We start from the raw sequence: 17,269 nt of genomic DNA on the forward strand, positions 1-17,269 counted from the left end.
TGGAGTGAGACTGAGTTTAGGGGTCAGATTTGTGGTCTGAAGTCTGTGCTGAGTGAGCGCCCCTGGGTTTATGTGGCTCTCATGATTGCTTTTTTTTTTTTTTCCCTAAGATTTTTAAGTGTTATTTTTAAAAAATTATTTGGCTGTGCTGGGTCTTGGTTGTGGCATTTGGGATCTTTGGTACAGCATGTGGGTTCTAGTTCCCTGACCAGAGATGGAACCTAGGCCCCTTGCATTGGGAGATGGAGGCTTAGCCACTGGACCACCAGAGAAATCTCCATGATTGCTTTTTGTATTGCTTGGTAGTCAGGATTTGCTAGAAAAGTCTGCTGAAGTGGCAGTGGGAGTCTGGAGGTGAAGGGCCCCAGAAAGGGAGATCACTGAGATATTTGCATTAAATCATTTAAATTCTCACAATCTTTTAAAAAGTGCTCAAAACATTTTGCATTTGTATTATTTACCTTCTTTCAAGTACAGTAAAATGCACTCTTTTTGGTGTGCAGTTCCGAGTTTTGACAGATGCATAGAGCTGTGTAACTGTCACTGGTAACAAGATCATGTTTTTTTTTTTCATTCCTCCAAATTCTCTTGTGCCACCTCTTTGTCATAATAACCTTTTTTAAAAAGTTTTCATCAGTTATTTATTGAAAATTCACTAAAAACTTAATCCCAGAATCATACTATATGTTGGAGGAATTTATTTTATATAGGTTATAATCATGCTTAGTTGAAGGGCTAGATGAACTTGACCTTATACATTTCACGTAAAAGTTTAGTTACTCCAAGTCCTCTTATTGTCTTCAGAAAGTTTTTTTTTTTTATTTTATTCAAGTATGGTTCATTTACAATGTTGTGTTTAATTTCTGCTGTACAATAAAGTGACTCATATGTATATGTATTCTTTTTCATATTCTTTCCCATATATATATAACTGAATCACTGTGATCTAACACAACATTGTAAACCAACTATACTGTAATTAAAAAAAAATTTTTGTTTAAAGGTGCCTACCATTCCAAAAGAAGAAGCAGGAGAAAAAGGAAAGCAACTAAACAACAACAGACTTTTCCTAACTAAAGGCTAGCTTTCTTAGGCTTAGCAAGGCAACGACTCCATTCTGCCTGAAATCAGTCATAGGCAATACAGAAAAAAATGGGCATGACTGCGCTCCAATAAAGCTTTATTTAGGGACAGTGAAATTTGAATCTCAAGTCATTTCCATGCATCATAAAACATCCTTCTTTTGATTTTTTTTTCCCTTGAACCATTTAAAATGTAAAAAACACTCTCGGCTCACAGGTGCCATCAAAGCCCGCAGTGGCCCAGACTTGACCCATGAGGTTGTCTGGGCAACCTCACAAACAGGAGTGCCTCATCCTCTCTAAAGGCCCTCCCAGCCCTTGAGAAACTGAGACTGTGAATAACCAGCTGGGGCGGGGCCTGGGTTTCTCCCAGGAAAAGCTTTTGCTTGCTCAGAAGAGTGTATTTGGAGAAGTAAGGGCAGGAGGAGAAGGGGGCAACAGAGGATGAGATGACTGGATGGCATCACCGACTCAATGGACATGAGTCCGAGAAAATTCCAGAAGATGGTGAAGGACAAGGAAGCCTGGAGGGCTACAGTCCATGGCGTCGAAAAGAGTCGGACACGACTGAGCGATTGAACAACAACTCTGGAGACATTCATCAAGCTGCTCCAAAATGCTAGGGTCTGGGATGGGATGACCCATCCTCGGAGGATTAGAGAGAGAGAGAGAGAGAGAGAGCACCCTCTGTTCTCTTCCCAATTGCCCTGCCTCTCTCCCTGGCCTGGATCCAAGTCCTCTGGCCCAGTAGACCCTCAGTGGAACTGGATTTCAGCGTACTCTGGGTGCGTGCCCTTGGGTCTCTGGGTCTCCCATGGTCTGAGTCCTGGGAAGTTGAGGACAGCGTAATGGAGCTCCTCTTGGCTGTTCTCTGCTTCTGAGGCTTGTGGGGATGACTTGGGTCCTGGACAGTTGTGGGAGACGAGATGGAGCTCCTTCTGGTTCTTTCTGGCTTCCGGGGAGTGACCATCTGGAGGAGGCTGGGAAGGACTGCTTGGTTTGGCTTTCTGTTTCTAAGCATAAGAGGGGGTGGGGGTGGAAATGATCATCCTGCCTTCCTTCCTTCATTCAACAAATACTTGAGTGCCTGCCCAGTGCCAGGTACTAATTAAGGAACTGGGATCACATCAGGCAGTGAAACAAAGACTCTGCCCTCCCTGAGCTCACCTCTTGTCTTGGGACAGGAACAAACTATAAACAGAAGTCTGTTGTTTAAGCCTCCAGCCTGTGGCTCTTTGCTATGGCCGCCCTAGCGAACTGACTAATGCAGGTAGATTGGTGTGAGGACCACCACAAAACAGAAGTGCTTCTTCAACACATACATCTCCCTCCCACATCCAAAACCTCCCTTCTCATCATCCTCCCATCCCGGATCCCTCACAACTACTAACCTGTCCTCTATCTCTACAATCGTAACATTGGAGAGTGTTTCACACGTGGTCACCGTGTAGGTGACCATTTGAAATTGGCTTTTTTCACTTTTTTTTTTTCTCTTTGTCCCTAAGCTCTATCCAACCAAGGTGGGGAGAAGTGGTTTGGATAGATTTGAGAAGAGATGTGCTGATGGATCAATTGTGGGAGGATAAAAAAGAGAGGAGTAAGAAGTGACTTTAAGGCTGGAGGCTTGTACTTCCGAGTAACTCAGTTGGTAAAGAGTCTGCCTGCAATGCAGGAGACCCGGGTTCAATCCCTAGGTCAGGTAGTACCCTGGAGAAGGAAATGGCAATCCACTCCAGTACTCTTGCCTGGAGAATTCCAAGGACAGAGGAGCCTGGTGGGCTACAGTCCATGAGATCACAAAGAGTTGGACATGACTGTGGGACTGACTTTAAGGCTGGAGGCTTGAGCGGTTGGGCCAATGTGGGCTCTTTGCTGAGATGCAGAGGGTGGAGGAGAAGGGAATTAAGTGGTACTTAGTCACGAGTTTGATTTTGGACAGGAAAAGTTTGAAATGACTGTTAAACATCCGAATAGACGCTGCCTAGAGAGTTGGCTGTGAGTCTAGAGTTGAGGAATGAGTCTGGGAAATGTAAATTTTAGAGTCGTCAGCATCTACATGTTCTCTCCTGAAAATATCCAGCATTTACCCAACACTTATTAGGTACTTGGCACTCAATGTTTTATGGGTAGAAAATGAGCGTATCAAGCACCCAGAATAAGCCTACATGGTCTGTACTACTATTATCCCCTTTTTACAGTTAAATTGAGGCACGGAGAAGTTAAGTGACTCATCCCAGAATACACCAGCTTACAAAGCAGGAAGGAACCCCGGCAGGCTGACTTCAGAGCCCTGCCCTTAATCATCACTAGGACATACCACCCCTCAGTGATATGAATCATTGTGACATTCATTGTACTCAGTCATGTCGTTGGTAGTGGTGATAGGGAAATAGCTGCCATCTACTAAGCAATAGCATGTGTTGTAATCCTCAAACTGGCTCTCAAGGAGGAAGCAACAGAGGCTCAGCAGGAGGGAGGGATATGGTCAAGGTCTCCTAGAAGTTATGTGCCAGAATCAGGGTTTGAGTCCAACCCCCGGGCCTCTTCCACTGGGAGGAAAGTCGGGGACGGGGATGGGGAGCAGCGCATACAGGAGTCAGAGCAGGGGACCAGGAGGCAGCGACTTGGGAGCACTCACCAGGGGGCGGGCCTTAGGGATCACGTTGATGTAATCCAGGATCGTGCTCCTGCGTGAGAACCTGGACCGCGGAGCCTTTCCGGGGGCCGGAGCCGGGGTCCGGGTCGGGGCCGGGGTCGGGGCCGGGGCCGGGGCCGGGACCTCTGCCTGGGTCCATTTCTTCCTCAGAGCCCTCACGCTGAGGAAACATCCCGCCTCCGCCTTGGTGTGCGCCCGGGTCCCGCCCCTTTCCCCGGGGTGCCCCAGATTCCACGCCCCATCGCTTCCCCCCCCCCCCCGCCCCATCCTAACTCACAGGATCAGGATGAAGCAGAGGAAGAGGAGGGTGGTGACGCCAGTCCCTAGAGAGACTCCGCTGGAGAACGCTCTGGAGGCTAGTCCCTTCTCATCTGCACGGGAAACGGTCAGCCGTTTCTGAGCCCGTCCCATCCACGTGGGTCCTCATGTCCCGCCCGCCACTAGGCGCTCAGTCTTGTGGCTCCCATGCCAGAGGTTTCCCCTGCAGCCCCTTCCCATCGACTTCTTGGAAATTCCACTACACCCCATGCCCAGATGTCAGGCTTTCCGATTTAAATTTCCCCTCTGCATCCCAAGGGGCCTCCCTGGTGGCTCAGACGGTAAAGAATCTGCCTGCAATGCGGGAGAACTGGGTTCGATCCCTGGGTGGGTAAGATCCCCTGGAGAAGGAAATGGCAACCCACTCCAGTATTCGTGCCTGGAGAATCCCACGGACAGAGGAGCCTGGTGGGCTATACATTCCATGGGGTTGCCGAGTCGGACAGGACTGAGGGACTAACGCGCAGGCATGTCCACGCCCTCCCCCAGCTCCTGATCCAACCACAAGAGCCAGCCCCGGTCCCTCTCAGCCCCCGCCTCCCCCCCCCCCCCCCCGCCCTGACCTGGCAGCAGCAGGACAGACCCGCTCTGGGCCCCGTGGGCGTTCAGGGCCTCGCAGCTGAGTCTGAGGCCGGAGCTGAGCCCCTGGCGGAGGCTCAGGGAACTGTTGGCCCAGGGCCCGGCGGAGCCGGAGCTGACCTCGAAGGAGGCGTTGCTGAGCTCCCCCTCCAGCAGCCCCTCCCCGATCCGCCAGTGCAGGGAGGGGGCCGGCCGGGCTCGGGAGGAGCAGCTGCAGCGCAGACCCTCGTCCTCCTGGGAGCAGGAGGGGCCCAGCAGCTGCGGGGGAGCTGTGGGGAGAGATGGGAGGGATCAGGGGCGCCTCTCCCCTCCCTGGAACCCCAGCATCCTGTCCCCAGGGCCCCCCATACTCACAGACCACGGAGAGGCTCAGGGAGATCTTTTGGGAGCCCAGCGGGTTCTGAGCCCAGCAGGTGAACTCCCCTTCCTGCTCTGTTTGTATCTGAGGCAGCTCCAGGACCCCGGGATCTGAGGGCTGGGAGGGGCTCAGAGTCTGTCCCTGTCGGGTCCAGCTCAGCTGGGCGGGGGGGTTGCCATGAGCAACACAGAGGAGACGCAGGCTTTGGCCCTCCAGGACCCGAAGAGATGCTCCGCTCTCCAAGTTTTCCAGGGCTAGGGAGAGAAGAGGCAGGATGGATGAAGAGAGGAGGGCACAGGAACCCTCCTGCCTGCTGCTATGCCGGACGTCGGTGCCCCAGTGTGGCACCCAGAAGCCCCGGCTCCTCTAATGCCCTTCCGTACCTGTGTGGTTTGCTCGCGAGACCACCACTTTCAGGTTCTCCGGGGCATCTGAAACAGAGACGGGGCACTTGGCTCTAAGCGCAGGGGTTTCCTTCTGGGCCAAGTGAACGTCCCCCCGGGATGAAGGGCTGGGAGGGGAGGAGGGTTGAATCACCCTCTGAGTGATTCTCCGAAGAGGAACCCAAGGGACCTGACTGGTAAGAAGGGCAGGTCCCTAAGATACAGTGCCGTGTAACATAAGTAGGTCTTTGGTCTTCGTCCCTACTCCACGCACAGAGCTTCTAAAATTCCTGGATTTCCTGAATGGTGAGCACGATAAAGGTGCCTTGTTATTTATAACAAACCCCTTTCCACCATTCCTGAGTATTCCATTATTGAAGTGACTTTTGGAAGTGCCCAAGGCTGAGAACTTGTTGCTGGGGGAACCGACCATGTGATTTGAGGGTTGAAACTTCCAGTCCCACCCCCCTGACCTCTGAGGAGGGGAAAGAAAGGGGACTGGAGATTGAGTTTAATCACCAATGGCTGATGATTTAATCAAAGTGTCTATGTAATTGGGGGCTTCCCAGGTGACTCAGTGGTGAAGAATCTGTCTGCTAATGCAGAAGACCCAGGTTCAATCCCTGGGTCGGGAAGATCCCCTGGAAGAGGAAGTGGCAACTCACCCTAGTATTCTTGCCTGGGAAATCCCATATGTAAGGAAGCCTCCATAACCACCTCCCCAAATGGGGTGAACAGATGGAGATTTGGGGAACATGGCGCCCAGGAAGAGGGCATGGAAGTTAGGTGCCCCTTCCCCATACCTTGCCCTAAGCATCGCTTCCATCTGGCTGTTTCTGAGTCAGAGACTGTTACAATAAACTGGTAATCTAGTGAGCAAACTATTTCTCTGAGCAGCTCAAGCAAATTCATGGAACCCAAGGAGGAGATCATGGGAACCCTCAATCAATTACGGGTCGGTCGGAAGCACAGGTGACACCCTGGACTTGTGACTGGCAGCTGGGGTGGGGGCCGGGCCAGCCTGGTGGGCCCCATCCCTTAACCCGTGGGGGTCTGACTGACTCTCTCTCCAGGTAGACAGGATCAGGACCGAGTTGAGCTGTAGGACAGCCCACTGATGTGGGAGAGTTGCTCGGTGGTGTGGGGAAAATCCCGGCGCACCCCCCCCCCCCCGCTCGGCTCCCCACTCCTGCTCCTCCCGTCAGAGCTGGAAGCAGAATCTTTAATTCCATAGGCCTGGGGTTCCAGGTCCCTGCGGAGCCCTGGGACTCTGCCCCCAGCCCCCTTGCCTCCTCGCCAGCGCCCCAGTCCATCCCCTGCCGGTCACACTCACACCGCACTGAGAGGTCCAGGCTGCGGCTCAAGAAGCCAAGTCTGTTCTCAGCCCGGCAGGTGTAGCGACCCGCGTCCTCGGCCTTCACCCTGGGCAGTGCCAGCTCCAGAGTTGTGGAGCCCAAGGGGTGGGACCAGGAGAGGACTCTGTCCTGCAGGGTCCAGCTCAGCGTGGCCAGCGGCAAACTGTCTGCGGCACAAAGCAGCTGCAGGGACTGGCCTTTCTTGACTTCCAGGTGTGGGCTCACTCCCCTGGACTCCAGAGCTGCAGGGAGAGAGAAAGAAACAACAAGAGAAAGACCGCGGGGGGAAACGCCACCCCCACCCCGCCCTCCTGACACCCCCAAGTGGCCCTCGGTACCTGGCTCATCGGTGTCGGAGATGCTGATAACCAGGTCTTTGGGGGCATCTGTTAAGAGGATTGGGAGTTGGCTTTGGGGAAAGTGAAAGTCGCTCAGTCGTGTCCGACTCTTTGCGACCCCATGGACTATACAGTCCATGGAATTCTCCAGGCCACAATACTGGATTGGGTGGCTTTTTCCTTCTCCGGAGAATCTTCCCAACCCAGGGGTCAAACCCAGGTCTCCCGCATCGCAGGCGGATTTTTTCCCAGCTGAGCCACAAGGGAAGCCCAAGAATATTGGCGTGGGTAGCCTATCTATCCCTTCTCCAGCGGATCTTCCCGATCCAGGAATCCAACCGGGGTCTCCTGCATTGCAGGTGGATTCTTTACCAGCTGAGCTGTCAGGGAAACCCGGCTTTGGGGAGGAATGATACATTCCCCACCGCCAGAGAGTATCCCCTCAGGGAAAAGAAAGTGTGACAGTCCCCGGGGAGACAAGCGACTCATGAGTGCCCAAGATGCGCTTGCGGACAGAGGACCGCATGGCAGCCCCCTTTCCCTCCTAAGGCCCAGCCCAGCATCGCGAGACTCCGCGCCTTCCTCCCCGCGGGCTGCCAAGAGCTGTCGGTCATCGCCCGGCCGCCTCTCTCCACCTCCCCATCCCCCTAGCCTGGAGCGCACCCTGACGTCCTTCCCGCCCCCGAAACTCACAGGCCACGCTAAGCCGGACGGTGTTCTGCGTGCTCACACCCTCTCCGGAGAAGTCCACTCTGCAGGTGAGCTCAGTGTTGTGGTCCTGGGGTCTGGGTGTGAAGGTGAGCTCTGACAAGTACGAAGTTCTCGGGCTGGCCCCATTGGCAGAGACGGTGTTCCCGATCCAGGAGAGAGTAGGGACGGGACATTCGTCAAAGATCCAGTTAAATGCACAGAAGAGCGTCACCTGGTGACCGGGCTGCAAGATCTCGGGGACATAGATCGCCGGCTTCTGTGTCAGGGCTGGGATGGACCAAGAGAGGGTGGGATGTCAGCCCCGGATTGGGGGGTACTCCGGGGGGGTCACCCATGGTCTGTTCTCTAAAGCCCCTCCCCAGTGTGGGAAGGTGGGGGAGGGGTTCCCCCCACCCGCCCCATTCCAGCTCCAGCCAGTTCCATACCTGTCACCTGCAGATAGAACTTGTATTCCATGAAATTATATTTCACATAATCGCCTCTCTCGAACCGGAAGAAGTACAGTGAGCTGTCCTCCAGGCGCGCCTCTCTGATGAGCAAGGAGCAGCTCTCGCTGGGATCGCCAAGGAGCTGGAATCGGCCCCAGGTGTCTGTGTCCACGTCCTGACCCGGCTTGTTGGTGGCCACTGGCAGACTGGGCCTGGGGGTCTGATCTCTGAACCAGAAGCCGTAAGCTGGGGTGGTGGGAATCCATCCTCTGGAGGGGTAGAAGATGGAGCAGGGCACGACCACACACAGGCCTTCTTGCACCATCACAGACTCCTGCACCTGCAGCTTGAATAAGTCCAGAGCCTGCGACCCTATGGGAGAGACAGAGGTTCAAGCTGCAAGCCCAGCCCCGACCCCCAACCCGGGCCCCTCCTGGCCACCCGCATCCACTCACCGCCCCACAGCATGGCCAAGAACAGCGGCAGCAACATCTCAGGCACTTGGACGTTCCTGGGACACACTCATTCCCCAGACGCTTTGACGGGCAGTGGGCAAGGGCAGAAGGCGGAAGCTGAGCCCCGGGGAACTGATGCATGAAATGAGCTTCTGGTGCACAGACCCACACGACTCTTTTTCCTTTTCTGGACTCTCCCCACCACCACCTGGGACCCACTTGAACTCACTCTTTCCTGGGGGGCTCACCTGGCGTCTGGGCTCCCTGAGCTGGTCACCTTTCCCAGTCATCTCTGGGAGAGGGGGTGGAGGGCATGTGTCTAACCTTGGGGCCTGGCTTTGGGTGGGTGGAGGCTGGGGGCTCTCCTACTGGACCCTGAGTCATTAAGGAAGCAGAAGTGAAAGTCCCCAGTAAATCCTTCCAGGGGCCCCTGGTGTCTGCAGTGGATTTCTGGGGCGGAGGGTGGTGGTGGTGGAGCAGTGCTGGTCTTGCCAGATAAAAGGCAGAATACCCAGTTAAAATTGGCTTTCAGTTAAATAATAGTTTTTTTTAGTATAAGTATGTCTCAGAAGTATAAGCATGAGATATTCATGCGGCGTGGTCCGTCGCTTCAGTCATGTCTGACTCTTGGCAACCTTATGGACTGTGGCCCACCAGGCTCCTGGGATTTCCGTGGGATTTCCCAGGCAAGAACACTGGAGTGGGTTGCCATGCCCTCCTCCAGAGGATCTTCCCGACCCAGGGATCAAACCCCGAGTCTCTTATGTCTTCTGCATTGCAGGCAGATTTTTTACTGCTGAGCCACCGGGGAAGCCCATGCGTGAGATATGCTTCTACTAAAATTATTCATTGTTTAGATCTGAAATTCAGCTTTAACTGAACACTTCGCATTTTTTTTTTTTTGGCTACATCTGGCAGTCCCAGGCTGGTGTCTGTCCCCTTCACCCTCCCTGATGGGCTCACTGGAGCCTGGTCCTCCAAGATCTCTGTCTGCTTCCCAATCTCCCCTTCTATCCCACAGTTGGATGACATACATTTGTAACACCTGTTGTGATAAAAACTCAGGATCCCTGGTGGCTCGGTGGCAAAAAATCTGCCTGCAAGGCAAGGGACTTGGGTTCGATCCCTGGGTTGGGAAGATCCCCTGGAGAAGGAAATGGCAGCCCACTCCAGTATTCTTGCCTGGAGAATCCCATGGACAGAGGAGCCTGGCGGGCTACAGCCCATAGGGCTACAAGGGTCAAACACGACTTAGAGACTACACCACCACCACCAGCCAGGGTGATGCCCACGGTGGCATCTTTGGCAGTGTAAAAGGCGTGGGAGCTGTGCGGAGTCAGCGTTGACTCCTCCAGGTCTTGACTGTTGCTCCCCTCGCCTTGAAATGATTCTCTGTTTTGGTCGCATAGATGTCATGTTTGCCCTCTTGACCTCCACGCCCTGGGACCTTGTGTGTGACAGGTGTCCTGCTGTGAATGGGGGAGGGGGAATACACGTAGGTAAATCAGACAGCGTCTGACTTCGGGGGATCCCAGCTTGGTAAACCAAGAGCCTTAGAAACAGAAACGCACTGAAGTGTTCATGAATGCCCCGCCCTACACGCTGAGACAGATGTCCCCGCCTGGCCCTGGGGAAAGGGTGTTCACTTCCTCCTGGTGAAGTCAGGAGGGGCTTCCTGGAGGAAATGACATGTAGCTATCCCTGTCTTCGGACCCACTGTGTTAATCTGCCGTCATAAAACCACACAGGATGAGTGGCTTAAACAACAGAGATGCATTTCCTCACAGTTCTGGAGGCTGCAAGTTCAAGGTCAAGGTGTCAGTAGTGTTGATTTCTTCCAAGGTCTCTTTCCTTGACTTGGAGATGGCCGTCTTCTCTCCGAGTCTTTAGCTGGTCTGGCTGTGTGCGTGTGTCCTTCACAAGGACAGCAGTCATATTGGACTGGGACTCTGCCCTGTGACCTCATTTCAACTGAATTAGCTCTTTAAAGATCCTATCTCCAAATATATATTCTGAGACACTGGGGGTTAAGGCATAACATAGGAACTTGGAGGCCGGGGTAGCACAGTTCAGCTTATAACATCCACTGTCCTCTTCATCTGCTTGCAGGTCCCCACTGCCCCTCCTGGGCTTTCTCTCGGGGACACCCTTGTGTCCAGGGACAGAGGGGGAAGGGCCTCCCAGAGGGAGGAGTGAGAAGGAGCGAGGAAGCCTGGGTCCTGCTGGGGGCTTGCCCTGAAGGAGCCAAGAACTGCAGTTCCCCACTCTCAAAGCTTAGATCTAGTCTTGCCCCCAACTTGGAGCATCTTCGTGCCTCTCTGAGGCTAACGGGAGCAGGAACCAGGAGGCTGGCAACATCTCAGGCCTTCTGTGGCTTTCTCGGCACTATTCCGTGCTGTGCCGTGAGCCCAAAAAGGGAGAGAGAGGGCCCAAAAGACGCCAATCTGTGGCTCTCCTGTTCCTCCGAACCAACCCAGAGGTCTCCTATTCCCCCATCAATGAACATGGGCCACCCGCGGGCTTAGATACGCCTTCAAACCTCAGTGCTGATACCTGAGATGTGGAGGTGAGGAGGCCTCCCGTACCAGGCGAGGTCATCTGGGCAGCTTACGTCCGTAGTCAGGTGGCCAGGGGCAAGTGGAAACTGGGACCAGGGGACCCTTCAGTGACCCTGCTTACGGACCAACCCATCCTCTTCCACAGGCGGCTGCCAAGAGGTTCCTGGAGGTGGTCCTGAGACCATCAGCTCCCCTCCTCCGCTTTCCTGGAAACCCTGAGGGTCCACTCTTCTCATCACAGGAAAAGTATTTCTGGTCACAGGACCTGTCCTTTCTTTTCTGCCCATCCTGCTTTTCCTGGTCCCATCTTGCCTCCATCCTCACACCACTCAAACTGTTCCTGTCAAGATCCCCGAAAACCTCAAATGCGTAAAAGCCCTAGGTAAGTTATGTTCTCATCTCACTTGGATGCTGCCCACCCAGCAGCGTGTGATGTGCTTGGTCGCCCCCTGCCCACCTGCTTCCTGGAGCACTGCTTCAGTCCGGCCTCTGTGTCCCCTGGAGCTGTCATTCCGAAGCGCCTGCTGGAGATGGGCTGCATGTGGCACGCAGAAGACACCACTGATGTTGTGTTAGTCGCTCAGTCGTGATGACTCTTTGCGACCCCATGGAATTCTCCTGGCCAGAATACTGGAGTGGGGTGCCATTCCCTTCTCCAGGGGGATCTTCCCGACCCTGGGATCGAGCCCAGGTCCATACTTCCCTGGTTTTCCTTCAACCTTTCTAGACGTTCATCCTCATCTTTAATAGTTCTGCCTCTTCCCCTGACTCCTAAATCTTAGAATGCATCAGGATCGCACTCCCAAGATGTCCTATTTCCTCCATGACCTTAAAAAGCGTTGCTACGTGTGATACTGTGACTTCCAGTAAATACATATTTTGGTCTTTGTTCATGGTTCCTGGCCCACAGCTCCCCAAACCCTTGAAATTTCCTGAGTGATGAGAGCAATACTAGCATCTTTTGTTAAAAAAAAAAAAAAATGTTGGTCTCTTGTCCTCAATTTGTGAAAACACTTCAGAGCTAGAAATGGGTGTCTCGTTATTCTTAACAAACCCCTTTCTACCATACCGGAGTTTGTTAATGGGGCGACTTTTGGAAAGCACAAAAGGATGAGGGCTGTTTCTCAGGGAGAATGAAACCCTGTGATTAGAAGGTTAGAATTTTCCATTCAAATCCTGACCTCCCAGGAGGGGAGAGGAGCTGGAAATTGAATCAATCCCCTTGGCCAGTTATCTAATCAACTGTGCCTATGGAATGAAGCCTCCATTAAAAAACAAACAAACAAACAAAACAAAACAAAAACCAGAAGTATGGAGTTCAGAATGCTTCTAGGTCAGGGAATATGTGAAGATTTGGGGAGAATGGTACATGTCCCCAAAGAGAACGCATGGAAGCCCTGAGCCCTCTCTCCATACTTTGCCCTGTTCCATCTGACTGTTCTGAGTTACATATATCCTTTTATAATAAGCCAGTAATCTCAGAAATAGCCTGCTTCTCTGAGCTCTTCTGCTTTTCAGGGATCCAAAGGTCATGGTTTCTGGTACCAATATCTGCCTATATCCTAGCATCATTCTGATGTCTTTGGCTCAGTCCCATGTATGGTCTATCTGCATGACCCATCAGTTCAACTTTTTTCAAAACATAATTTTATTTATTTTTGGTTGCGCTGGGTCTTCATTGCTGCATGGGCTTTTCTCTAGCTGCAGTGAGTGGGGGCTGCTCTCTAGTTGCAGCGTGCGGGCTTCTCATTGCAGCGGCTTCTCTAGATGCAGAGCACAGGCTCTAGGGCACCCGGGCTTCAGTAGTTGCAGCTCTCGGCTCTAGAGCACAGGCTCAACAGTTTGGCGCTCATTCTTCAAGGCATGTGGGATCTTCCTGGACCAGGGATCGAACCTGTGTCTCCTGTGTTGCCAAGCGAATTCTTTACCACTGAGCCACCGGGGAAGCCCTCAACTTTTTAAATATTAAAAAAAAAAATCTACTCACTTATCTCCATCCCCACTTCCATTCATTACCCTAGTCTAAGATTTCACAATCTCAAGATAATTGACATTTCGAATCAGACAGTCCTGGTGAGTAGAAGTTGTCCTGCATGTTGTATAGAATATTGAGGAGCATTCCTGGCCTCTCTACTCACTACTCTCTACTCCCTGCCCCTGCACCCCAGGTGTGACAATAAAAACATCTCCAGGCATTGTCACCTGTTGACAAATTCACCCTTGATTGAGAATGACTTTCCAGGCCCTAGTCACCATTCAATTCAGTTCAGTCGCTCAGTTGTGTCCAACTCTTTGCGACCCCATGGACCGCAGCATGCCAGGCCTCCCTGTCCATCACCAACTCCCGGAGTCCACCCAAACCCATGTCCATCGAGTTGGTGATGCCATCCAACCATCTCATCTTCTGTCGTCCCCTTCTCCTCCTGCCCTCAATCCCTCCCAGCATCAGGGTCTTTTCCAATGAGTCAGCTCTCCTCACCAGGTGGCCAAAGTATTGGAGTTTCAGCTTCAGCATCAGTCCCTCCAATGAACGCCCAGGACTGGTCTCCTTTAGGATGGACTGGTTGGACCTCCTTGCAGTCCAAGGGACTCTCAAGTGTCTTCTCCAACACCACAGTTAAAAAAGCATCAATTCTTCAGCGCTCAGCTTTCATTATAGTCCAACTCTCACATCCATACATGACCACTGGAAAAACCATAGCCTTGACTAGACAGACCTTTGTTGACAAATGATGTCTCTGCTTTTTATTATGCTGTCCAGGTTGGTCATAAATTTCCTTCCAAGGAGTAAGCGTCTTTTAATTTCATGGCTGCAATCACCATCTGCAGTGATTTTGGAGCCCAGAAAAATAAGGTCAGCCACTGTTTCCCCATCTGTTTGCCATGGAGTGATGGGACCAGATGCCATGATCTTAGTTTTCTGAATGTTGAGCTTTAAGACAACTTTTTCACTCTCCTCTTTCACTTTCATCAAGAGGCTCTTTAGTTCTTTACTTTCTGCTATAAGGGTGGTGTCATCTACATATCTGAGGTTATTGCATTACCACTCATCTGTATGACAAAAATCTCAATGATTCTCCTTGCTTCCTTTTTTTTTTTTTTAATTATTGACGTGGAAGGGGGGATCAGGATGGGGAATACACGTAACTCCATGGCTGATTCATATCAATGTATGACAAAACCCACTACAATATTGTAAAGTAATTAGCCTCCAACTAATAAAAATAAATGAAAAAAAGATGCAAAAAAAAATTATTGACGTATAGTTGATTTACAATGTGTTAGTTTCTGCTGTATGGCAAAGTGAGTCTGTTGTGCACATATGCACATTCTTTTTCAGATTCTTTTCCATTATGGTTTATCACTGGATACTGACTATGGTTCTCTGCTTCCATTTTTGCTCCCTCCCTAATGCCGTTTCAACACAGCAACCAGAGTTACTGTTAAAATACAGATCAGGTCAAGTCACCCTCTTACTCAAACATTTCAATGGCATTTCATTCTATTAAGGAGAAAAATCTAAACTAATCACCTCAACCCACTGAACTTGACCAGGTGTAACCCCCAATGATCCCTGCAAAACTCATTTTGAATCCACTTCACTTTACTTCCTGCATTCTCTCCAATGATACTTACCTCCTCTGTTTCTCACCTCTACCAAATTTGTTTCCGCTTCAAGAACATGACGCAAGCTGTCCCCTCTTCCAGGAATGCTCTTCCTGTGACTGGCGCCCTTTTTCACTGTTTTCAGCTCAGAGGCTGTCTCTTCCAAAATGTTTTTCCTGAACTTACAATGAAGTTGCCCCAACATTTCCCCACCTGTATACTTTTTTCCCCCCATGCGCAAATTTCTGGTGATTCATTGGACCTCCTCTGAGCTTTCCACCTCTCCTCCGTGTGACCAGAGCACCTCCCCACTCTACTTTGCAACTGCCTTCTCATCCAAGCCACCCTTCCCAAACCCTCGGCCAGACAGCAGATGAGGGGTTACTGGAATCTGCAAGAACCTTTTTTCAGTCATCCTTGCAAACAGTACATCTTCTCTGCCTAAAAATGTTCAGATTGTCTCTGAGCCTATTCCTTAAAAAACAAACAAGCAAACAAACAAAAACACTCTGCAAGCTTCTGCAACACTTCTGCAACACTTCTCGAATTCAACAGATGTTGAGCACCTGCTGACTGCCCCTGAGCTTACAACGGCAAAGATAGATACTGAGGGGAAGTGAGAGGGGGGTGGGTGGGTAGGTATGGGGTTGGGGAGGTTGAGGAGGAAGAAGAGAGGTCGGTAGGTATGTGTGTGTACGTGTAGGTAGGTGGGTAGGCAGCTCAAGTTTCTGCCCTAGGAAGGATGCTGGGTGTGGGTCTGAGGACTGGACTCAGGACGGATGAATGAAAAGGATGTAGGGAAGCATCCCAGGGGTGAACGCAGAGTCCGAGTCTGGCTGTGTTTGAGCCCCTGGGGGTGCTGAGGAGCCTTTGTTGGGGTGAGGGGGCTATCTTAGACACCCCCTGTGTGCTCAGCCGCCTCAGACTCTTTGCGGCTCTGTGGACTGTAGTCCACCAGGCTCCTTGCCCATGGAATTTCCAGACAAGGATACTGAAGCGGGTTGCCATTTCCTCCTCCAGGGGATTGTGCCGACCCAGGGATGGCACCAGTGTCTCTGGCATCTCCTGCATTGACAGGCAGATTGTTTCCCTACGGAGCCACCTGGGAAGCTGTTGTTGTGCTTAGTCTCACAGTCGTGTCAGACTCTTTGCGACCCCGTGGACTGTAGCCCGCCAGGCTGCTCTGTCCATGGGGATTCTCCAGGCAAGAATACTGGACTGGGTTGCCATGCCCTCCTCCAGGGGATCTTCCCAACCCAGGGATCAAACCGAGGTCTCCCGCACTGCAGGCAGATTCTTTACCGTCTGAGCCACCAGGAAAGCCCATCTGGGACCACCCCCTAGCTGGCATCTTGGTGTCATTCGGATACAATTCGGTGTCATGTCTGTCTCTGTTCCCACCCATAGCGCTTGTGCTGCAGTTCATAACGCTGTCCCCAGGGGGCGCTCCACTTCCCCTGGCGCAGACTGACCCCTGTGCCCCAGTCACCAGGATCTGTGCTGTCCAGAGTCCTGAAGACCTGCAGCTCCCTCGGGAATGTTCCCAGGATCTGGACACAGTTGCAAATGCTGCTTGTCCAAAAAGGCTGCATTCATACTCACTGAACCTAGGAACAAGGAGTCTGCTCCTCTCACTGTACCTCAGTACAGCCGAGTCTCTGCTGCAGGGAGCATATCAAAGCAAGCACTTAGGTACCACAACCACCCCACTGCCCTCACCCTTCCTGAAATTTAAAACACCTCAATATCTTCCCCCCACACACACTTTCACAGTGTCATTCTCAAATGACTTCCACTGAGACACATCAAACCTGTGATGTCTACACAAGAAAATGTTCCTGTTGTGTTTCAGTCTGTTCCTGCTGCTGTCTCAGACATACCAAAAGCAAGATCTGAAATCATGAAACTCTTAGAAGAAAATATAGGCAGTACTCTCTTTGACATTGGTCTTAAAGACATCTTTTTGTCTCCTCAGGCAAGGGAAACAAAAGCAAAAATTAATCAACGGAACTCTAAGAAACTAAAATGCTTTTCCACAGTGAAGGACAAAACAAAAACACAGCCTACTACATGGGAGAAGATATTTGCAAACAGTACATCCGATAAGGGGTTAATATTCAAAATATACAAAAGCCTCATGCGACTCAACATCAAAAAGAAAAAACCAGCACTCTGACTAAACATAGGCAGAGGACATGAGTAGACATTTTTCCAAAGAAGACAAACACACGGCCAAGAGACACAAGAAAAGATGCTCAGTATCACTCATCTTCAAGGAATGCACATCAAAAGCAGAATGAGCTCCCACCTCACACCTGTCAGAATAGCTGTTATTAAAAAAGACAACAAATAACAAAGATGTGGATAGAAGGGAGCCTTTGTGCACTGTTGTTGGAATTGTAAATTGGGGTGGCCATTATGGGAAACAATACAGAGGTTCCT

The 17,269-nt window shown here is 51.5% G+C and overlaps 1 protein-coding gene across 2 annotated transcripts; it reads right to left on the reverse strand.

Moving 5' to 3' along the window:
• Nucleotides 1-1,163: 1,163 nt before the first annotated feature.
• Nucleotides 1,164-9,261, reverse strand: LOC122420599 (sialic acid-binding Ig-like lectin 10). Of its 2 annotated transcripts, XM_043435888.1 has the most exons (11): nucleotides 8,664-9,260; nucleotides 8,206-8,580; nucleotides 7,763-8,047; nucleotides 7,070-7,117; nucleotides 6,710-6,973; nucleotides 5,377-5,424; nucleotides 4,990-5,247; nucleotides 4,620-4,904; nucleotides 4,016-4,109; nucleotides 3,721-3,898; nucleotides 1,164-2,095 (listed from the first exon to the last, which is right to left on the reverse strand). In XM_043435888.1, the coding sequence occupies exons 1-11, from the start codon at nucleotides 8,698-8,700 to the stop codon at nucleotides 1,838-1,840; spliced, it is 2,130 nt and encodes a 709-aa protein (XP_043291823.1). In that variant the 5' UTR covers nucleotides 8,701-9,260; the 3' UTR covers nucleotides 1,164-1,837. The 2 variants fall into 2 exon arrangements, with proteins under 2 accessions (XP_043291823.1, XP_043291822.1); XM_043435887.1 differs by having other exon boundaries at nucleotides 6,710-7,117; nucleotides 8,664-9,261.
• Between the last annotated feature and the right edge of the window lie 8,008 nt (nucleotides 9,262-17,269).

The sequence above is a fragment of the Cervus canadensis genome, chromosome 18 (genome assembly GCF_019320065.1).
Source record: "Cervus canadensis isolate Bull #8, Minnesota chromosome 18, ASM1932006v1, whole genome shotgun sequence".
Classification (NCBI taxonomy): domain Eukaryota; kingdom Metazoa; phylum Chordata; class Mammalia; order Artiodactyla; family Cervidae; genus Cervus; species Cervus canadensis.